This window comes from Microtus oregoni, unplaced genomic scaffold, assembly GCF_018167655.1.
Source record: "Microtus oregoni isolate MIOR12 unplaced genomic scaffold, Mior012 000010F_ref0000083, whole genome shotgun sequence".
Classification (NCBI taxonomy): Eukaryota; Metazoa; Chordata; class Mammalia; order Rodentia; family Cricetidae; genus Microtus; species Microtus oregoni.
Window position 1 is genome coordinate 22,931,973 of NW_024543069.1, and position 23,384 is coordinate 22,955,356.

The following is a 23,384-nucleotide window of genomic DNA, read 5'->3' on the forward strand; positions in this document are numbered from 1 at the left end:
GGTTCTGTGTTTATGGCATACACCTGCACACCACACACACAATGCTCAGGTTCTGTGTCCACAGCATACACCTGCACATCACACACACAACACTCAAGTTCTTCATCCACAGCACCGAAGACTTTCCAAGTGGCTGTGACAAAACATCCGAGGAAAAACTTAAAAGAGGGAAGATTTTCTCCTGCCATTGTTTCTGTCCATTAAGATGGGACAGTGCTGTACAGCAGCCCAAGTCATGGCACACAGCAAGTGGCCAGGGCTAGCTAGATGTAGTCTCCCCGCAATCGGCTTCTTCCCCTCAGGCCCAGTTTCTCACAGTTTCCTCGCATCCTTGTGAGCTCTCTGGAAACGTCATCAGAGATACCCTGGAGGAGGCCTGGTTTAGCAGTCTGCTGAGTATTCTTGGGGCAGGATGATGAACCACCACACATAGACAGACACTCAGCTGTATTCAATTTGTAGCTTTTAGTAACCATAATGACGCTCTTCTCTTCGCCACTGAAAACTAAAGGAGAGACTGCTCTGCTAAGAGAACGAGACGAGGAGACTAGGAATCCGGTTTTAGAGCTACCTAGTGTAAAGCTCATCCAAGCCCTACATCTGAAGATGCTGAAGAGGCGCCTCTGTGTCAATACCTGGCGCTTCACCGAGAATTCTGTGATCAAGGTAAACAGCTGCAAGATGGCCCTTAGAGGGTGAGTGTGGCGTGGGTGTGACTATGGAAAGAGGACACATGCTGAGATTCCATTCTAACATGAGCATTCAAGCAGCTGGGGCCAGAAGATTGCTCATTATACTCACTTAAAAACGGATTTAGTGCCGGGTGATGGTGGCGCACACCTTTAATCCCAGAACTCAGGAGGCAGAGGCAGGTGGATCTCTGTGAGTTCGAGACCAGCCTGGTCTACAGAGCTAGTTCCAGGACATTCTCCAAAGCCACAGAGAAACCCTGTCTCGAAACCCCCCCCCAAAAAAAATAAAACGGATTTAGTTTCCAGTATTTATAAATCAGGGATTCTACATAATCTAGATATAAGCCACTCCTAAAGTGTGGCTGGCTCGGTCATAGGCGCTATAGGAGAACCTAGTACTACTATTCTGCTAAATAATAAAAAACTGCCCTCCCTAAGTCTCTGTCTTTATGCTTATAGATTTGTGCATCTCTCAACCCTCATCAGAGAAGCTTCTTTTTTTTTTTTTGCAGTAAATGGTGATTAAGGCAAATATATATTTAAGAAAGAATAGCCTGTTCCTGATGACCAGTCCTGATCCTCCTGCTTCTACCTCCCAAGTGTGTGTACCACAGGTATATGGCACTATCCCTTGGTGACATGAACAAGAAAGAAGACTTGGAGTACCAGAGGTTAAACCTAGGGCATCACGTGCGCTGGTAAGCATAAATGCACATTGCAGTCCAGCTGATACCCTGCCTATTTTCTTACTTGTGTCAGATGCATTGTTTCGTCTTCTGCAATAGACTACAGGGTTGGCTGGATCCCTGGGCTCTGAGCATGCTAAGCGAGTGTTCTGCCATTGAGCTGTGCCCCAGACCCCTTTCCTATCATTTAAAACCCATGAAATTGATTCCTTTCCATTCTGAACCCCTTTCCTATCATTTAAAACTCATAAAATCGATTCCTTGCCATTCTGAATGCATCCGTCCTTCTTTTGTTTTCTTATTTGTGGAAGTTTCTTGCTGTCAGTATTCTGGAACTCTTCCTCACCATAATCAGTATGTGTTGCTTAGAGATGCCCTTCCATGTACCTACCAGCTGTAGAGTGAAATCTCCTTCCGGGAGTCTCCTGCATGTGCCCTTCATATGACCTTTGACCTGGTTTGATTTTCAAAGTAGCACCTAGCTTCTTTTGCTTGTGGGTTATTGAAAAGACAGCAAACATCAGTTTTCATTCACACACACACACACACACACACACACACACACACACACACCCTTAGGGGAAGTTACCATGGTGACTTCTGAAAGGATGCTTATAAAGTCTAATAAGGAACTGGGAGACTGAGGAAAGGAATTCAGTAGATAATTCATGTCAGATTGCTTCACTCAATGGATGAGCTCTGGTTAGATTCAAAGGAGGCGACAGAATGTATGAAAGGATCGGCAGAAGACACCCCAAGACCAAGTTCTCAGAACAAGGGAGATTTATTTGCCCCAGAAGGATAGAGAGGACACAGATGTGGCCCAGGCGAATGGCAGTTTGTAAAGGGAAATGTTTGATTTTGCTTAGGAATTTTGATCATGGTAGCCTAAAGAAGGCTTTCATAGCTGGACCTTGGTGGCTTCCTCTAGGAATGTAATCTCACTGTTTAGCCAGGGTAGAGGGACTGGGGGAGAAGGACGAAAGGCTGAACCTGTTGGTGGCATGTTTGCCACACTTGGGCCTGTGTTTGTCACGCTCATGCCTGCTAGAAACCTTCAGTGTGCTTGCTTCTTTCCTTTCCATGTGACAAAGGGCTGCTTGTGGACACGTTTGTGTGTGTTTCCTCTGCCTCCAGTCGTATGATTTAGCCTGTTCAGTTGCTAAGAGTGTGAGTAACAACAGCCAAGGGTCTGGGCTCTGGTTTGCCGACAGAGTCCCAGTAGCTCAGTTAGGAACAGAGGATGCCCAGATGCTCCCAGAAAAACGAGAAATGGAGATGGGATGGCTTCTACGGTGTTACCCAAGCGTGCTTAGAAACTGGCATATCTCCTCACAACGGAGTTGTAATATAGCACACTTCTCTAGTTTGGGTGTCCAAACCATCTCCTACACCCCAAATTTCTTCTCTCATTATCCCTATTTATAAAACTGGTTACTTTCAGAGATTTATTCTTGTGCTAATTTCCTGACAGACAGAATAGTTCTCTTGCCGTCTTTGGAAGTGGCTTCCTCCTCCTTCCCCTTTCTTCCCTTTTCATCTTCTTCTTCCATTTTCATCCTCCTCCCTTCCTCCCCTCCTCCTTTCCCGTCCTTTCCTGTCCTCCAACCAGCAGTAGATTATATTGCCTATAGTTTTAACTGGAATATCACTGAAAGAGAGTGATTTTAACCATCCCGTTACTTGCCATCTGCCCCCCCCCCCCATTCCTTTCTTCTGCTCAGGGCATACTGAAGGTCTGTATGGTGAGCACCGTGCCAGGCACTAAGGAAAGAGCTGGGGAAATGTAACATCAGGAAGCTACCGTTTGCAAGGGATGAAAGAAAGACATGTTTTTAATTAGTGAATTATATCTGTAATAAAATTGAAAGACAAAATGATAACAAATTTAGTTCTCTACATCTTAATGGAGTTTTATTTTATTTTTTAAAAATATTTATTTATTTATTTATTTATTTATTTATTTATTTATTATGTGTACATCATTCCTTCCATGTGTGCCTGAAAGCCAGAAGGGGGCGCCAAGTCTCATTATAGATGGCTGTGAGCCACCATGTAGTTGCTGGGAATTGAACTCAGGACCTCTGGAAGAGCAGTCAGTGCTCTTAACCGCTGAGCCATCTCTCCAGCCCCTTAATGGAGTTTTATTAACTTTCTGGAGTTCCCAGCTGTGTGTTCCAACTATGGTTCACAGTGTCTCTTCCCAACCGTGTGAGCATGTTATTATGATCACCAGAGGAAAGGAAGTGGTTTGCAGAGGTAGTCTGATTGGATGCAGCTCCTGTCTGTCATATTTGAGGAGAAAGTGCTCGTGGTTGGCTGAGACTTGGCTACTTGTTGTAACAGTAGGTTCTAGTCTGGTTATAGATCAAGTTAGATAGTAGCTCACTGTGTGAAAAGAATTCTTAAGGTTCAATTCCAAACATGTACAGAGGCAGTTTTGAGCTAAAGTTAATTCAATTATCAAATGCGCTACAGAGGAGAAGTAGCAGATGGTTATGTCAGGAAGAGCTAAATGTGCGTGATAAAGGACAGCCAAGACTCTTAGAGTGTGTAGGAATTAGTGGGGCAAGGGTCAGGGCAGACTTCCTGAGCTATTATAAACAGAAGTAATGGCTATGAAAGGCCTTAAGACCTAGCAAACTAGGGTTGAGCCTGGGAAGCAAAAAGGGCTATTGATGCCTGAACTCAGCGCTGAGTCTGAACTGCCATCCAGAGGCCGGGTGGGCCAGGACCTCATCTCTCTGGGAGTTTAAGGTTAATCAGATTACAGCAGGGTGAGTTTAGGGTTTAAACTATTTGTAGGGTGCCTGGGAGGTAAAAGTACACACAGAGGTGTATGGGAAATGAGCATTTATCCTCATCTTGCTAGCACTTTTGTTTGTAAAGGTCAAAGAACCATGATTTTCCTTTGTCCTGTGTAGGCATCTTCATGTCTCAATCTGAAGGATAAAAGTCAGAGTCAGCTGTTGAGGGGAAGTAAGTGTAACGGGAGGTAACTTTGGAGGGGATCTGCCTCCTTCCTCTAGATAATAACCACAGGCCTTAAAGACTTAAAGACTGGGAGATGAGGACTTGGAATTGGCAGGAAGAAGTGTCTGTTCGTTCATGGAGTTCAAAATTAACAGGCCATGTCTGAAGAGTGTGTTAGCCCCACTGAGGCCAGGAACTGGGAAAGAATCAAGGTCCCCTTTTCCTTCCTTTTCAGAGCCACAGCCAGAGAGTCGCTCAGGGCTGGACCAGCAGGAAGACCATGTGTGATGCTGTTTATCTTCAACCTTACAAGGCTCCAGCTCTGCCTGCCAGGATTATTTAGACCCTGGGCTTGCTGGGAGAAGTGGTGTTGATTACAGTAATTGAGGTGGGAAGTCCCATCCTAAAAGGGTTCACCTGGGTTTGGATCTTGGCCTATATAACAAAGAGAAAGTGAGCAGAAGCAAGCTTTTATTGCTCTCTTTCCGACTGGGGTTACAATTTGATTAGATACCACGGGTTTCTGAGGCAATACCTTCCAATCCAAGTGATGACCTATCACTTTGCACAATTAACCAAAATGCGTTCTCCCTGGAGAGCACCGCTTTTTGTTGCGGCATTTTATCAAAGCAACAAGGAAAGAAACCAAGACACAACCCTCTTTGCGCTCAGTGTCAAAGGTTTCAATACGGGGCAGTAAGGCTGCTAGAATGGCAGCTGCATAGGTCTGGGGAGCAGCACTAAGGACTGTATCCTGCAGGCAGAGCTTTAGACCTGGTTCTCGGAGGTCCGAGCAGAGGTCACTTTGATTCTCCTGTCAGCCAGCATCCAGAAGCATGCTCCTGTCTCCAGAAAGCAATAGCTTCTCATTTTCCTTGTAGCTCTCATGGAGATGCTCTTCACTGACAGACTAATGGGAACTCAGAAGAAAATGAATTCTAGATCTGTGGCTTGTGTGAGGCCCAGCAGGCATTTGAAGAGGATAATGTTAAGGTCACAGTAACAAAAGAACAATTCAGCCCAGGCTGTGACCCCAAGCCAGACAAGGTGGCTCATCTTTAATCCCAGAATCCAGGAGGCGGAAGCAAGAAGTTTCCCATGAGTTTGAGGTCAGGCTAGTCTGCATAGTGAGCTCCAGGTTAGTCAGGTATATACAGGGGGACCCTGTTTCAATAAAAACAAAAAACCAAACCAAACCAACCAACCAAACAAACAGAAACTTAGGTCCTAACCTGGCTGGACAATCATATCTGGCTATTGGAAGGGCAAGGTTTGCAAGGTTGCAGATTGCTGTTCTGAGGGTGAGGTTGTGCTTTGAGCCCGGGAGCTTCAGAGAAAAAGCACCAAGCAAGTGTGCATGTAATTATGTATGCAGTTATGAGCCTACATCCGTCTATACTCACACATGCGGGCCTGGAACATGTGCCTAGAGAGACTGCCAAGGGGCAAGTCTGCACGCTGGGTGTTTTTAGCCTAGACACAGAAGAACGGAGGAGCCGTTCAAGCCAGAAAGCCATTTGCTACCTACCAGAATGACCTTTCTGCTCTGAGGTCAGTCTTTCATGCAGCTGAGAAAATTAACTGATTGGAAAAGTACCGTTGCTCTTTCACTTCCTTATTCTGTTGGGGTTCACAGAATGACGGGGGACGGACCACCAGAGCCTGTTAAACCAGAAGCAAGATTTCTTCCAGAGAAAGAAAAAGAAAAAATTACCATGGGGCACACAAAGCTTAACAGCTGTAGCTGTGACCACAGCCAGAGATTGGACTTCTGGAACTGTGGCAAACTGGGTGGCTTCCAAACACCCCTTTTCATAGCAAGCATTAGGCATAGACAAAGGAATTTTTACAATCTTAAGGTAAAACTTTGACACAATTTCTTTTTAAACCATTTTCCATTACCAAAGCTTTTGGTTAAATTAGTGTTTGTGTTTAGCCTGCTGTTTCTTCCTGACACTGTTGATGGTGTATACCAAAACTCCTCACTTCCCTGACGCTGCCAGTTCTCATAGCGGGAAGAATATGGAACAATGCATACCCAAAAGTCATGTACAAAACCCTGTCACGAAAAGTTAACTTAGCCCACGTGCAGTTGTCTGTTGTAAATGTGTGTGTGTGGGGGGGGGCGAGGTGGAGGGTAATCTGGAAAATTGACCCTTAGCTGCAGAGAGCCATTTAAAAAACTATCCTTTGCTGGTGGGCTGAGGGGAATCCATTGTTAATAGCTAATCCCTATGCTGCCTAGAAAGCTGCCGACATCCTGCTCTCATTCTCCTAGGCTTACAACTTTATAGTCCTGTATTTCTATATTTTTCTTTCTGGAACCTACGGTTCTGTATTCTTATCCCTGGACTCTTCATTCCTTTATTCTTATTCTGGACTCTTCAATTCTTACCTGTGGTGCGTTTGAATGACAGCCACCATAGACTCATAAGAAGTGACATTTTGGGGCCTTGTTATAGGAGGTGTGACCTTGTTGGAGGAAGTGTGTCAGAGAGGTTTCAGAAACTCAAATCACTAGGTGGTGGTGGTGCACACCTTTAATCCCTGTACTTGGGAGGCTGACATGCTTCCAGCCATGGTGATGGAGTATACCTTTGAACTATAAGCCCGGGAAAATGTTTTCCTTTATAAGAGCTGCCATGGTCATGGTGTCTCTTCACAACAATAGAACACTGAGTAAGACACCCTCTATACAGAAAGCTCTCGAAAATTGAATAACAAATGTTCAGACTGACTGACAGATACAAGTTGAAAAGTCAGCTAGGGATAACCAAATTTTCTTTACAAATTTATAAACACCAGAAATGGAAATTTTTATTATTTTCCAGGCATTATTTGTCCATGAAATCTTCTGTACTCTTGAGAAAATATTATCTCATATGATATGCATGTATATTTATGCATGCACATATTCAAATGTAAAAGAGCAGGGGCTGAGCTATGCATGTTTCATGGAAAGCATTCTTATTTGTTTGCTGGTATCCAACTTAAACAACGCATTTGATGCTTTCCGTGATTGATGGATCCTTTCTTCCATAGCATCTGGCTGACATCAGAGCAAACCTTTCTTGGGTTTGGCCTCACAAATGGAACTATGTTTCCTCGGGTAAGTAATTCTTCGGGAAAGAACTCACTGGACATATAACTCTTGCAGCGATGTGAGAAAGGGCAAAGGTTAGTCTGTGATAACAGACGTTATTTTTTTCTGTGGAAAAACCTTGGGTGTCCTGGAACTTTCTTTGCTCATTCCAGAGGATATGGATACATTATTCCTTTGCAAAACTGAGAGGTTCTTGGCTCTTGGAGGATGTGTTGTCCTGAGTCATCAAACTCTTGAATTTCAAAACAAACAATCTTGAGAAGGTGGGCGCTCTTGTGTAAGATTTTTTTAAAAAACATTCTGTCTTACAGGAAGCTCCATAAGCAGGAAAGTAAACTACTTAAACTAGCTTCAGGTGGTCCCTGAAACCAGCCAGTCTCACTGGTCCACTCCTTGCCAAAGTAAGCAGTAAAAGCTGAGAGATGGAAGGAAGTGGAGCTGCAAAGAAGACTCTGAGACCAGAGCAGCTGCCTAGAAGAAGAAGAAACTGTAAGAGTTGCCTGGAAGAGGTCTAGACAGCTGAGGTGCCTGTCCAACCTGTTGAGCTGCCCGCAGGCTGTGCAGTGAGCTCCAGGTTCCCAGCTTTTGTGAGCTGTCACTTATGCCGGGGTGGGCTTTGGTGATACAGCTGTCTCTGAGTATTTCTGTTCCTGTAAGTAATCCCTGGCCCATATTCCTGTATAACCCCCAATAAAACTCACTGGTTCATCAAGGTGGACTTTGGTGGTGTCTGTACTTTAGTCTGTGGTGGGCTCCCTATCTGGGGTGAGTAGACATGCGTATTGTGTCTTCCCAGGAAAAGTCCTGTCACACAACACGCAAACGATGTACATACAGTATTTATGTATGAAATTCTCTTTTAAAATTCTCTTTTTAAATTTAATTAAAAGCAAGAAAAAAAAATGTCCTGAGTGAAGAGGGGTTGTTGCATCAAAATTGTGAAGAATTGGTGGAGCAGGTGGCCCAGGTCAGCCCTTGGGCAGCTGGACACCGAGCATCAGTGCTGTGTAAAGGAAGCAGTATCCCTTGCCACAGAAGCCCCCCGCCCCCCCTTCCCGTTTGTTATGGCCTGTAACCTCCCGTTCACTCCAGAGGAGCGGTTTATAGTGATGCGCACACAGTTGCTATGATTTCTTAACACAACGAAACCCAGCTGTACGACCACCACAGCTCATTTTATTTAGTAGGATTTTATGTTCTAGGGGAAGCTAGGCAATCACAGGCCTCAAAGGAAGGGGTTAGATGGGGTTCTCATTATTACTGCAGGAAGGAAATTGAGCAAGTTCTGAGGGCCAGACCTCAATGAAAGCCAATCTACACCTGTGGCTTCAGTTGCACTCTGGTGAACAAGAGAAGGCAAGGAATTCACTGATCTGAGTTCTGCGAGCATTCTCTGCTAACTGTAAAGCGAGCAGTGACTGGTGACAGGGAGGAAGTTAGGCCTACCTTGATCTGCTTCTAGTGTTTTAGCGCCCACAGAACCTTTCTTTGGATAAGGCCTCTGTCACCGCGTGGCCCAGGCTGTCCTTCAACTCACGGTAGTGCCTCAACCTCTTATTTTTGAAGTTGTTTGCAACGAAGATACAAACTTCTGGTGTCGAGTTTTATATTTAATTACATTTAAGTGCCCCTTGGGCTGAATGTAGAACCTAATTAGGGCCACCTTCTAGTTTTAGAAATGTTTGTGAAAAAAACATTGCTACAAATTGGGAATGTTGTGTTTCTTGCAAAGCTACAAGGATTTTTCCCTCTTGGTTCAGGACTTTGGGGCAGAACATGTATTTATCTGATGTCTGAGTATAATAGTTATTTCCAGAATTTTCATATATATATATATATATATATATATATATATATACACACATATATAAATTTTTTTCTGGATCCAATAAGCTAGGAGATAGTGTGCTATCTGGGTGGTTGCGGTGGGGGGGCACATACAAATTTCTAGTGACTATTATCTCCTCACTGTCTCTAATTGTGGTTTATTTCCCTAAAATGTCACAGGAGGAAAAAGTTCTTAGAGAGAGGGGAGCAATCACTTGACTGTGTACTGGACGGACACTATTCCGAATAGCACAGAGACTTGTCAAGCGGTGTATCTAGCGCTGATTCAGGTGAAGGATTGCTCCATTGCTATTAAATGTAGGGGTGTGAGCACTGGTGGGGGGGGTGCAGCTTAGTGGTAGAGCCCTTGCCTGTATGTGCAAAGACAGGGCCTTGAATTTTACCCCCTGACCCAAAATCTAAAACTAAGCAAGCTTTGCTGCCCCAGGGAAAATGCTTAGATCAGAATACTCAAGCATACATTAGAAGAAGGTAGTAAAACTTTTTAATGTATCATGCACAATCCTTGCTTGATTTTAAACCCTGGGAAGTCTTCTAGTTTAGAGGTCTGCTACTGCGCCCTCCCACCCCCCCGTTGGTTCAGTGAAGGTGAATTCCTTTAGGCCCTATGACTAACATCTCTTAGATTTGGAGATTATCTTGTGAGTTCGTCAGAAAACTTTGGAACAAAATGAATTCAATACTGACTGAGCATTTAATGCGGTCATACCTCTAGGGAGATATCCTGGCTCCTGATTTAGTGCTTGGCTGCAAAACATTCTGGCAACAAAAAGAATTGGGATAAACATTCTTTATTAGGAGAAAAAAGAACCTCAGGGACCCCGAGGTCCCTATAAGACAGAGAAAACCTCAGTTTAAAGTTTTCTTCCAGGAAATATGACATCATTTGTCTGTTGGTAGAATTCACCGTTTGTATTCAGAAGAGTATGATATAAAACTTAAGACACAGGCTGGGCATTTGCCCTCTAAAAGTTTTTAGTGAATTCTCTTCAGAAAACTAATTGAAAGGATAAAAATCTCAGGCATGTTTGCTCAGGTTATGAGTTGGGAGAAGCTACCTGGTCTGGAAGATTTTCCCGAAGGAAAAGGACAAAAAATGTCGATTTTTAACCCGGATGCAGCAGAAGAAATTTAATCTGTGCTCCAGAAGTCATCCTTAGTAGTCACCAAGTGTTTTCCCCATGACATAGTTTCGTATTTGTGCTGAGATAATGTTTAAAACATTTCTGAAAGCACAGAGAAATACTGTGGAAAAAGGGGACCATGGCCTTGCTCTGTTTCCCAATCCCAAGTAATCATAATTCATAGTTTTGGCCAGAATGTTGTTTTCCTAAGACTGTTGTTTGCACATATATTGATGTAAGAGTTCTTGGCCTCATTCCTATCAGTGTTCTGTGGTGTGTGTGTATGTGTGTGTTTGTATGTATAGTGTATGTTATGTGTGTATTGTGTATGGTATGTGTGTACGGTGTGTGGTGTATATGTGTGTCTGTAAGTATGGTGTGTGTTATGTGTGTATTGTGTGTGTGTGGTGTATGTGTGTGTTTGTACATATAGTGTATATTATGTGTGTATTGTGTGTGGTGTGTGTATATGTGGTGCGTGTGTGGTGTATGTGTGTGTCTGTGTGTATGGTGTGTTGTGTGTATATGTGGTGCGTGTGTGGTGTATGTGTGTGTCTGTAATTATGGTGCGTGTTGTGCCTTATTGTGTGTGTATGGTGTGTGTTGTGTGTGTATGTAGTGTCTGTGTGTGTCTATGTCTGTGTGTCGTTGTGTTGGGGCATGGGGGTGGGCTCAGGGCTGAGGGCACTATGTGCAAACTTTTGTAGTTTTATTTCCAATGTCTGTGTTCAAAGCCTGGGATAGTGAGTTAGCGAATGGGGTCCTAGTTGATGCCCAGCCTGGGGAAAGATGACAAGTAGATGATGTCCATCCTCATGGACCTGTGTCTCCATCCAACACTGCTGTCAGCAATTTCACTCCCTTGAAATCCCGCCTCTGGCTGGTCTCCCAGAAGGCATCTGAGTTTGGAGCAGAAGAGTAGTTTCTGAACCATCTCCTAACTTTCTGCCCTTCTTCGTCATTTACAAACCATCCTTGCTGGAACCACTCCTCCATTGCTGGGGACAGAGCAAGTTTATACAGCCACTTTGGAAATCGGTGTGGCAATTTCTCAGAAAACAGGGAGCCAGTCTACCATGAGACCCAGCAATACCACTCTTGGGCATAAACCCAAAGGATGCACAATCATATCACAGAGACACCTGCTCAACTCTGTTCATAGCAGCTTTACTTGGAATAGCCAGAACCTGGAAACAACCTAGATGTCCCTCAACCAACGAATGGACAAAGAAAATGTGGTACATTTACACAATGGAGGATTATTACTCCATTGCTGGAAACAAGGATACCAGGAAATTTGAAGGAAAGTGGATGGAACTAGAAAAGAATTCCTGAGTGAGGTAATACAGACTGAGAAAGATAAAGATGCTGTGTACTCACTCATAAGTGGATATTAGTTGTAAAATAAAAGAGACTGAACTGACAACCAAGGAGCTGGGATGGGACGGACCTAAACACTTTGCATATATATTACAGTCCTCTTGTCCGACTCCTAACAGTGGAAACAGGGGCTGTCTCCGACTCTTTTGCTAACTTTTGGGACTCTAATCCTCATATTGGATTGCCTTGCTCAGCCTCAATAAATGGGGAGGTGCTTAGTTTTACTGCAACTTGATATGCCATGTTTGTTGATACTCATGGGAGGCCTGCCCTTTCTTAAACAGTAAAGGAGAAGGGTGAATTGAGAGATGGGAACAGAACGGGGTTAGGGACTGGGAGAAAAGGAGGGAGGGGATGTAAAATAAACACATTTATTTTAAAAACATCCTCTCTCCACACTCTGTGAAGGAGGAGCCTTTGCCAATCCTGCAGTGTTCCTCCTTTTTCGTTGTTTTCTCAGTTTGATGACCAGACTGTAGGTTTCCATGTGTCTTTTCATAACCTTTTCATTAACTTATCCTCCTGCCCTCTTTTCTTCCCTATCCCCTCCCCCTCCTTCTTGAACATTTCAATCCTCATTACCCTCCCCCTCTACTTTCTGATCACCTAAGATCTGCTAATGTCTCCATCCCATGAGGCCTTCTGCTGCCCATGGCCTCTTCTCTGATGCCTAGAGAAACTCATAAGCTGAACACACAAAATTAAGAGACCCAAAGCCAGGGTTCAATTATGAGGAGAACACTGACACGTGCTTCTCTGTGCCTGACCTCCCTCAGTATAATATTTTTTGTTTCATCCATTTACCTTATGGGTTGATTTTATTCTATGTTATTATTTTGCAGCTGGATAAAGCTCCACTGTGTGAATATTAGCATATTTTCATTATCTGTCACCCACTTGACGGGCAGGTAGGCCCATTTCATTTCCCAGCTATTATAAGTAGAATGGCAATAAGTATGGATGAGCCACCAAACCTGGTTATTGTTTAAAATAAAACTTTAAGAACTTGAGAGTTTTTAATTCTACCAAGCTTCTGTTCAGTTGCATAACTGCTTGATTATAGTATCGAAACCAAAAGATGTATTTCTGGATCAATAAGAAAGAATCATTAACCAGCAAGAAAAATATCAAATAAATACTATCTAAGCCTTAATGATAAAGGGACAGAATGTTCTTTTCTTGGCAAATTGACCTGGGAATCTTATACAGCCTCTGAGAGGACCAGAGCCTGGCTCAACTGTGTCTAGTTCTGTGGGGAATTACCAATTATTGGATCCTTTTCCATGGATTCCACTTCTGAAGGGCAGCCTTCATGTTATTCCAAGAAGACACAGTGCAAAGCACAGTGTGATACACAGAGTGCTGTTCATCCTGAGGTCTGGCCGTACCCAGAACCCAGGGACAGGTTCTTCGAGGAGGAATGATTGGACAGTGATAGAGTCGGACTGATCAGGGCTTTCCATGGTCCTGCTCCAGCGAGAGTAGTGTCTCAGGGACGCTGGTCTTCCTTGTTATAATAGCTTGCCAGGGCTACCATACCAAAGTTCCACAGATCAAGTAACTTGGACGGTACTAATTTATTTCCTCATAGTTCTTGAAGTTGGAATTCTGAGATCTGGGAGTTGGTAAGGTTGGTCTTCACTGAATTTTCTGCCATTTGCAACCAACATCAACCATGACACAGACACCTTTACCAAGTCTGTTTCCTCATCATACTTTTTACTGAAAAGATTTACTTTAAAATTTTTGTTCTGTGTGTTGGCTGGGGGTGGGGAGGAGCATGCGCATGAGTGTGGAGCCTGAAGAAGGCAGACTATATAGTGTCAGACCCTGGGAGCTGTGGTTACACGTGAGCAGCTTGCTGTGGGTACTGGGAACTGGACCCCAGTCCCCTGGAAGGGCAGCAAGTGCTCCTAAGGTCTTCACTGCTGAGCCATCTCTCCAGCCCACTCATCTTTTACTCCCTTCCCTGTCATTACTTTCATTCCTCCAGTCTTCATCTTGTTAGATCTCCAGTCCTGTCCAATCCTCACCAATGGTATGCACTCTGAGGTACCTTAGTCTTTAAACTTCCACAGAAAATGTGATAGTGTCAAATTCAGTCCTTCTTCCTACCTCCCTTTCAAATTTCTCTCTTTTATCTCCTTTCTTTCCTTTTGTTTTCTTTTTTCCTTTTTTTTTTTTGAGGGTGCAGAATCTCACATAGTCAGGTTAGCCTTGAACTTGCTAAGCAGCCAGGGATGACCTTCAACTCTTGACCTTCCTGTTTCCGCCCACCAAAGAATTGGTGAACATTGTGTTTTGAAGCTCATGCCTGTGTGTTGCTTCTAATTCCGATTTCTTGTGATTATCTGTGTGCTGTCATTCACGGGCAACAGCAGTTTTTTTTTTTTTTTTTTTTTTTTTTTTTTGAGACAGGGTCTCTCTGCAATAGCCCCAGCTGTCCTGCAACTCTCTCTGTAGACCAGGCCGACCTCAAACTGTAACTATTTTTTTGTATCTCAATTATACACATCAAGTACACGACAAAAGAAATAAGAGAAAAACAAAAAAAAAGCAACAAGAGAGCAATGCTCCGTAGGGAGACCCAGGACATGGTGCTGCCTAGAACACCGCCTTTCCTAGAACACTGCCTCTCTGATAAGCTCCCTTGTGGTGGCAATGGATATTATATAATATTCGAGGCAAATATACTCCCGTAAAATAATCCATAATGAACATGCTCTTTCGATATCATGATGGCTCGCTCAAGTTCATGTTTCTACTCATTCGCAACTGAAATCTGTGTTGTCTACTAAAGAGGAAAAATAAATGTTACATGCTGTATATCTTACATGTAAATTTTAATCAGACTGATTTTTGAAAATAGCTTAGTGGTTTTTAAACATAAAGCAAAGAAAGCCAGCCTACAAACCACAATCCCAGAGAACTTAGACAACAATGAGGACACTAAGAGAGACTTACATAGATCTAATCTACATGGGAAGCAGAAAGTAGAAAAAGACAAGATCTCCTGAGTAAATTGGGAGCATGGGGACCTTGGAGGAGGATTGAAGGGGGAGGGGAGAGGCAGGGAGGGGAGCAGAGAAAAATGTAGAGCTCAATAAATATCAATAAAAAAAATTAAAAAAAAACAAAAACAAAAACAAAAAAGAAAATAGCCGTGTGTAGCCCAGGATGACATTGAACTTCTGATTTTCCCACCTTGCTTTTGTGTGGTGCTGAGGATTAGATCAAGTTTTTGCACACTAGGCAAGCACTCCCCCTCATCCTGGGACACAAAACGAATCTTTACAAATTGAAAAAGAGCCGTGCAGTGGTGGCACATACCTTTAATCCCAGCACTTGGGAGGCAGAGGCAGGCGGATCTCTGTGAGTTCGAGACCAGCCTGGCCTACAGAGCTAGTTCCAGGACAGGCTCCAAAGCCACAGAGAAAAAAAAAAAACAAATTGAAAAAGATTGAATTGAAATGATCCTGTGTATCTTATATGTCCACAATGCAATAATACTTATAATGGACAGCAAACAAATCTCTAGTTAAAAAAACAAACAAATGAACAAAACAACAACAACAAACCCTCAGGGATATTAAATAACTCATTACTAAATGATTAATGAGTCAAAGAAGAAATTAAAAATGTCCTGGAACCAAACCAGACTATGCAGGTTCACACTTTTAATTCTAGCACTCAGAAAGCAGAGGCAGCCAGAGCTGTTACAAAGAGAAATCCTGTCTCTAAAAAACCCCCAAAATTCCTGGAACCAAATGAAAATGAAAAAAAAAAAAAAACAGCACACACACAAAAAAACCTCTGGGACACATTGAAAAGCCTTACAAAGAAAATTTATAGCTCTAGCACATACATTAAAAAGTCAGAAAGAACAAATATTAATAACTTAATGATGCAACTTTTCAAAATTTGGAAAAATCAGCCAATCAGAAGAAGTACTAAAAATCAGAAAAGATTTCAGTGAAATAAAAAGAAAGAAAATAATACAAAGAATCGACCAATCTAATTGTTGATTCTTTGAAGAGATAGATACACAAGATTGACAGACACTTGGCCTATTTAACCAAATGAGAGAAAAAAAGAGCATCTAAATGAACCGAATCGAAAGTGAACAGGAAATATTATGATGACACCAAAGAAATTCAGATTATTATGAAGGAAATATTATTATGAAGGAAATATTTTAAAATCCTGTACTCCACTAATCTGGAAAACCTCAAAGAAATGGATAAATTTCTAGATTCAGCCAAACCACTAAAATTAAACCAAGAGGAAGACACCAACATCAGTCCACCCATAACAAATGAGGAGACTGAAATAATAACAGAAAGCTTCCAGCTTAAAAAAAATGTCCAGGATCAGGTGGCTCCAGAGAAGAATCCTGTCAGACATTCAAAGAAGATCTACAACTAATCCTTCCTAAACTATTCAAAAAAACAGAAATAGAAGGAGGACTCCCGAACTTCTACGAAGCCAATATTACTCTAATATCAAACCCAGGTAAAGCCACAAGAACAAAGACAAAAAAGAAAACGACAGGACAATAGCTCTGATGGACATGAACTCAAAGTGCACAATAAAATATGGGCAAACAGAATACAGATATACATCAAAAGGATTACCCACCATGAGGTAAGTTAGCGTTATCTCTGAAATGCAGGAATGGCTCAACATGCACAAATCAATAAACATGAACCATATAAATAGACTTCAAGACAAAAATCACACGATCGTTTCAATAGGCGCAGAAAAAGCCATTGACAAAACCTGACATACACTCATGATAAAAATCCTAGAGAACATAGGCCTAGAGGGAGCATGCCTCTACACAATAAAAGTTATGTATAAAAAACCCACAGTCACCATCCTCCTAAATGAAGAAAAGATTGAAGCAATCCAACTGAAATTAGGAGTGAAACAGGGATGGCCACCATCCGCACTCCTTTTCAATATTATGCTTGAAGTGTTGCCAAATCGATAAGACAAGAAAATTAAAAAAGATACAAACAAGGAAAGAAGTCAAGCTATCCCTATTTGCAGATAACATAATACTCTACATTAGAAATCCCCAAAATCTTGTCAGAAAACTTCAAGAAATAAACAAATTCCGCAAGGTGACAGAATACAGTCATCTCGCACAAATCAATACGTTTTCTATACTCCAACAACAAATGTACAGAGAAAAAGATCACGGATACATTCCCAATCATAGTAGCCTTAAAGAAAATAAAATATCTAGGAATAAACCTAACCAAAGAAGTAAAGGATGATAAGTTTAACATTATCTACAATTGATAACTTCAAACCTCTGAATAAAGTGATAGAGAAAGACACCAGAAAAATGAAAGACATCCCCTACTCGTGTTTTGGTGGAGTTAACACTGTGAAAATACCATTCTGCCAAAAGTTATTTACAGATTTAGTTGCAATCTCAATCAAAATTCCCATCTTGTTTGACCTGAACCAGCATCCTTCAGTGACAGATTCTGAGAGAGAGGACAAGGCAAGAAGGTAAGGAGATAGAAAAAACTGGGATCAGGAGGCCTTGTACAAACTGTCTTATACTAAGCATGTTCATCAAGTACAGATTTGTATGCACTATTTCCGGGGGAAAGTGGGACAAAGTCTGCAGAAGCTACTGTACAATGAGACAGAGGAGGAGAATTAAGCAATGTTGCACAACCAGGAACCCAGGCTATCTCAAGAACATCACGGACTGAGCACACAGAGGCATTGGGACTGATAATCCAGTCTCTCCAGGGGAAAAAGAAAATCCATGTTCCTAGGAATTGAAACCTTGGCTCCTTCAAAGCCCTGGACGCAGTCCTGTCTGTTCCTTCCAAGTCTGCTCCTGAGCAAGGACACAGAAGCAGGCTCCCTTGGTCCTTCCATCAGGCCCTCCGAGAGAGCCTTTGGTTACTCAGCTCTCAGCATCATTTTCTTCAAAGAAAAAGGGGGAAAAAAACTATCTTAAAATGCATATGGAACCACAAAAGACCCCAAATAACCCAAACAGCCTTGAACAAAAAGAACAGCACGCAAGGGATGACGATTCCGGATCTTAAGCTATATTTCAGAGTCTTCGTAGTAAAAATCAATACGGTACTGGCACAAAAACAGACACGCAGACCGATGGGACCACACTGAACTGAAACAGGAGGGGCTTTAGTCATTTAATATGTGATGAAGATGCCAAAAACTGAAGCGAGAAAAAAAGAAAGCACCTTCAACAAATGGTGCTGGGAAAGAAGGATGTCCACATGTGGAAGAAAGCAGCCGGATCCTGTAGTGGCTTTTCATTTACATTTTAATAAACAAAGTTTCCCTGAAGATCAAAAAAATAAAGTAGTCACACTGGCTGGTGTTACAGACCAGGCAGCAACAACACACACGTTTAATCCCAGTAGCCACACCAGGCTGTAATGGTGCATGCCCTGGAATCCCAGAACGAGATGGGAGGAGACAGTGCTCAGTCTCATTGTGAGGTTTCCTGGAGGCTGGATGACTATTTTCAGACTGAGATCGTGGTAAGAGCCACTGGCTGGCTGCTTTGCTTTTCTGGTCTTCAGGTTGAAACCCAACATCTGTCTCTGTGTTTTTATTAATTGGGCTTCAGATCTGAATCTATCACTTTGCAGAAAAATCAGCTTCAATGGTCTTAAATGTGGGAACCGGAAACCTGAAGCCGCTAGAAGAAAACATAGGCAGTGCCCTACATGATAGAGGGATAGGAAAGGCCTTTCTGACCAGGACACAATTTCCCCAGGAATTAAGGCCAACAATTGGCAAGAGGGGCTTTATAAAACTGAAATGCTTTGGCACAATGAAAGAAACAATTGACCAGGTAAAGACACAGGCTACAAAATAGGAGGGAATCTTTGCCAGCTCTACATCTGACACAGAATTAATAATATCTAAAATGTATTTTTTTTAAAAAAGTCAAGAAACAAAGAGTCAAAAACAAACACCTCCCCCTCCAGAACCCAAACAACCCATTCAAAAAGGTCTGGGACTGGAACAGAGAGTTCTAAAAAAAAAAAAAAAAAGCAACAAAAGCAGAGGGGTGGGTGTGAAAATCAAAACAACCTTGAGATTCGTCTTATCCCGGAAGAACAGGGAAGATCAACAAACACCTGACAAATCCTGAAGTGGGGTAACAGGCCCCAGACCGTAGCACAGCTGATGTCCTGCAGGAGGCCTCATTCTGACCTTAGAACCCAGCATGTGGGTCCTAAAACATACACACAAGTAATATTAGACAGACTAAGCAGGTTGTAATTTGAAATACATACATATGTGCATGTAACAAAAATTAATGATAAAAGATGATGCCTGAATTTGGAAGAGAGTAGGAGAGGCATATGAGAAGACTTGAGGGAGGAAAAAAAGCAGGAAATGATACAGTTATATTATAGTTTCAATAATAAAAAACAGCCACCCTGACCAAGGCAACTTAGAAAAGAAAACACTTAATTTGGGCTTATGGGTCTAGAATGTTACAGACCATCATGGCAGAGTGAGGCATGTTGGCAGGAATGGCTCAGAGCTCACATCTCAAACTGCAAGCAGAATGTGGAGAAAGCTAATTGGAAATGGTGGCCAAGTCTTCTGAAACCTCAAAGCTCAAAGCCTCCCACCCCCTCATGACACTGTCTTGGGCACATCACTCCTACTCCTGTGCCAAGGAGTAGTTGGTGGCCAACACACAATGGATTAAATTTCTTCTAGCTCACAATGCAAGGGCATCGTCCGTCTGGGCGAGAAAATTAGAGCCAAGGATTTGAAGCGGTTGATCCCAAGAGAGCTGGGTGAGTGCCAGTGTTCAGCTCTATTTTAAGGCATCCAAATCCTGGGCCTAGGGAATGATGTTGCTCTTAATGGGTTTCCCACTTTAGGTAACCTAAAGAGATAATCCCTAATCTTAGAGCTCACAAATGCACCAGAGGGTTTGCTTCCTAGGGTTAAAGAACCTGTCAACTTGATTACATTAACCGTCAGGGTGTGTTTAACCTATGGTAAACAGCCTATTTGGTGGCGCACGCCTTTAATCCCAGCACTTGGGAGGCAGAGGCAGGCAGATCTCTGTGAGTTCGAGACCAGCCTGGTCTACAAGAGCTAGTTCCAGGACAGGCTCCAAAACCACAGAGAAACCCTGTCTCGAAAAACCAAAATAAATAAATAAATAAATAAATAAATAAAATAAAATAGAAATAAAATCCGTACTTTCAGAAATCCACATGCACACAGCAGCATTTACAAGCACAAATTCAGTCAGAATTTTGAGACCAAGTTCAAGGGTTTCCCGAGTAAACTGCCACTGTTAGGTTCCAACTGATTTGTTAATTTGAAATGAATGAAAATGCAATTTACCTATTTCTCATTTGAGGCAAAGTCTTAAAGTTTAATAACTTAAATTGCCAGGCAGTGATGGCACATATCTTTAATCCTACCCAGCACTTGGGAAGCAGAGGCAGGCAAATCTCTGAATTCGGGGCCAGCTTGGTCTACAGCGAGCGAGTTCCCACTTCCTGGTCTACAGCCAGGGCTACACGGAGAAACTGCTGCCTTGGGAAAACCAAAAGTTTAAGTATTTATACTACTTTACATCTCATTTATTAGTTGGTAATTGTGTAAGTGCTGTTGGTAACCCTAGAGTGGCAGAGCCCCAAAACGTAGATCAGATTACCAGGCCAGAGATGCTGTGGGATTCTGAGTAAATTGGGTAAAGTCTCCCAGCCTTGGTTTCTTTGTGTGTGGTCCCAAAATGATAGTGGTTACGCCCCGTGGTGGTGGCATACACATTTAATCCCATTACTTGGGAGGTAGGGGCAGGGGTATCTCTGTAAATCTGAGCCCAGACTGGTAGGCAGAGTGAGTTCCAGGATAGCTGGGGCTACACAGAGAAACCTGACCTGGAAAAAGTAAACCAAACCAACCAAACAAACAAAACCCCACCAAAAAACATCAAGGCTGTGGGATTGCTCAGGGCAAGAGACTGATTTTAAGGTGAAAACCTGGAATTTCAAACCAGTTGTTCACAGAAAAAACAAAAACAAAAACAAAAAACCGCCCTTATCTCAACAGTCAGGAAGTTGAGGCAAGAACTCATAAATTCAATCAGGCATTATTAAGACTGTCTCAGAAATGGAAGAGATACAGGGAGTGGGTGATGAGAGGGAAGGGGAAAACAAGGAAGAGGAAGAGAGAAGAGGGAAGGAAGTGGGGGAGAGGGTAGGAAACATGAAAATACCCCCACCCACTCAAAATATAATTATAACTTCAGGAGACCGCCACACACTCAAGAGTATATGGGCTGCAGAAATTGGACTTCATGGGTTTAAAATAAAATGAGGAAACAAAGTGCTATGGATATGTAAGACAATGGTTTCCGATGGAATTGGGGTGGTGGTGGTGATTAGAATCAAAATGCAATGTATAAAGCTCTCAAAAGAAATTACAAAGATATATAGTGAAATAAAAATGAAACAGGGCCAATTGGAACCAGGAATTCCAATGGCTCAGTAGCTACACCCTTCCTCGTAGGAGGAGCCCAATAATCCGGAAGCTGGTTTAGAGATTAGTAGATCAAATGTGATTGGATGCCTGGGGCTAGTGGCGAGGCATTTCCGCCCATCACCAGTATATAGGAGCTTTGGCGACCCCTGCTTCTCACAGGCACTCTGGCAGCCAAGGCGATTGTTGCCGAGCTCCGTCTCCAGAGAGGCATGAACCGTCAAGGTACAGTCCAAAGTTGGTTCCCAGCAGGGTACCCTGAAACCAGGAGAGGGATGCCCTATCCAATGCCGGACTTTCTGATATATTACTACCAGTACCGCTCCAAGCGTCGTTCCCAGTGCTCCCAGCGCATCCTGGTCCTGGTGCCATTTCTGAGGCCTGGCCCTATAGTGCAGCTCTCAACTCCTTGGGAGGGGCCGCACTGGCGACCCCAGCAGGCTAGGAGGAAGCTGCTGTGCCCAGAGACGTCGACGTCGCTGTCGTCACGGTCGTCCTCAGCGTCGGTGAGAGAGAAGAGGAGGCTTATCCACATGGCCAGCACCAGCCTGGCCAACAGCACCACAGCTGCCAAGGGGACTTTTAGCAGCAGCAGCAGAGCCGTAGCTCAGCCGCCACTCCTCATCCACGTCGTCACACTACAGCAAGCCGCCTACAGCGATTCTTTGTTTGGAGTGAAGAAGCTCACCCTCACCAAGGAGTTGAAGGACACGGTTCCGGCTGCCATGCGTCAGCACTACTTGGGCCTGTTCAAGGAGGAATGTCTCAAGTTCACCTCTTCGTACCTGGAGGCCATGAAGAAGGCGCAGTCCGAGGAGAAAATGGTCTATGACAAATGTCCCAGCAAGAACAGGTACCTGAATGACGCCCTGCACACCCTGAAGAAACTCAGGGGCCTGGTCCCCAGTGCCGTGCCGGCTTTCAGCCAGGCCACCCTGTATAAGCGCCTGCAGAGCTATCTGCTCACGGAGGAGGAGCGCAAAGAGAATGGCTTCCCGTTCGCACATCCCGAGAAGCCCGGGTCCGCAATGCTCTTCACGGAAGACGGGCTTTCGAATCCGACACACAGGACCTGCTGCCGCTGTTACGTGGAGTATCCTGTGTCCTCCTCTGGCGGCTGCCTAAGCTCAGATCCCTGCGTGTTCCACTCGGGGCGCATCCACTCCATCCGGGTGCTCGGAGGCTGGGAGATGCAGTACTCGTGCTGCAACGCGCTCATCGGCTCCAAAGGCTGCGTGGTGGCCAAGCAACACGTGCAGGACGGCAGGAAGGACAACTTGCAGGGCTTTGCCAAGACCTTCCCGAAGAAAGACTGGGAGGCGCACCCCGGAATCTACGCCCTGGACTGTGAAATGTGCTACACCACGCACGGTCTGGAGCTCACCCGTGTCAGTGTGGTGGACACATACTTACGTGTGATTTACGACACTTTTGTCAAGCCTGACAATGAGATCGTGGATTACATGACCGTATTTTCCGGAGTGACGGAGGCAGACCTGGCGAACACCAACGTTAGGCTGCGTGATGTCCAGGCCGTGCTCCTGAGCCTTTTCAGCACCGAAACCATCCTCATCGGACACAGCCTGGAGAGTGATCTGCTGGCTTTGAAGTTCATCCACAACACCGTGGTGGACACGTCCGTGCTATTCCCGCACCACCGCGGGTATCCCTTCAAGCGCTCCTTGCGAAGCCTCGTCGCCCAGTACCTTAACCGGAATATCCAGAACCACAGCAGCGGACACAACTCCATCGAGGATGCCATTGCCTGCATGCAGCTGGTGACCTGGAAGGTGCAAGACGATGCCAAGATCTGCACTCCTCAGCAACAGGTCAGTTGCCCGAAGTGCAGACTGCAGCAGGTGAAGGTTTTCATGAGCCGATCCACACAGACACCCACAATACTGGCAGAGGAGCTGCACCCAGAGAACGAGGCTCAGACCCACCCAGAGACTTGAGGGCTTCTTGTGAATGGATTATTGGGATGTGGGGGCGAAGACTGGCCTCCATAAAGTTGTTAAACTCTTAGTCCAAGCCTGAAGCCTTGCAGAGTGAC

The 23,384-nt window shown here is 43.8% G+C and overlaps 1 protein-coding gene across 1 annotated transcript; it reads left to right on the forward strand.

The window, feature by feature from the left end:
* The first annotated feature begins 477 nt into the window (after positions 1-477).
* LOC121453042 (putative exonuclease GOR) lies at positions 478-23,286 on the forward strand. The gene is made up of 3 exons (XM_041659563.1): positions 478-695; positions 19,547-19,626; positions 21,494-23,286. The coding sequence occupies exons 1-3, from the start codon at positions 478-480 to the stop codon at positions 23,284-23,286; spliced, it is 2,091 nt and encodes a 696-aa protein (XP_041515497.1).
* The last annotated feature ends 98 nt before the right edge of the window (positions 23,287-23,384 follow it).

Excerpts from the sequence above, each read along its gene's own strand:
- LOC121453042 (XM_041659563.1), top strand. The coding sequence starts at position 478 with ATGACGCTCTTCTCTTCGCCACTGAAAACTAAAGGAGAGACTGCTCTG. Across the intron at positions 696-19,546 it reads TGCAAGATGGCCCTTAGAGG|CTCACAATGCAAGGGCATCG; the intron begins GTGAGTGTGGCG and ends AATTTCTTCTAG. Across the intron at positions 19,627-21,493 it reads GTTGATCCCAAGAGAGCTGG|GCACTCTGGCAGCCAAGGCG; the intron begins GTGAGTGCCAGT and ends TGCTTCTCACAG.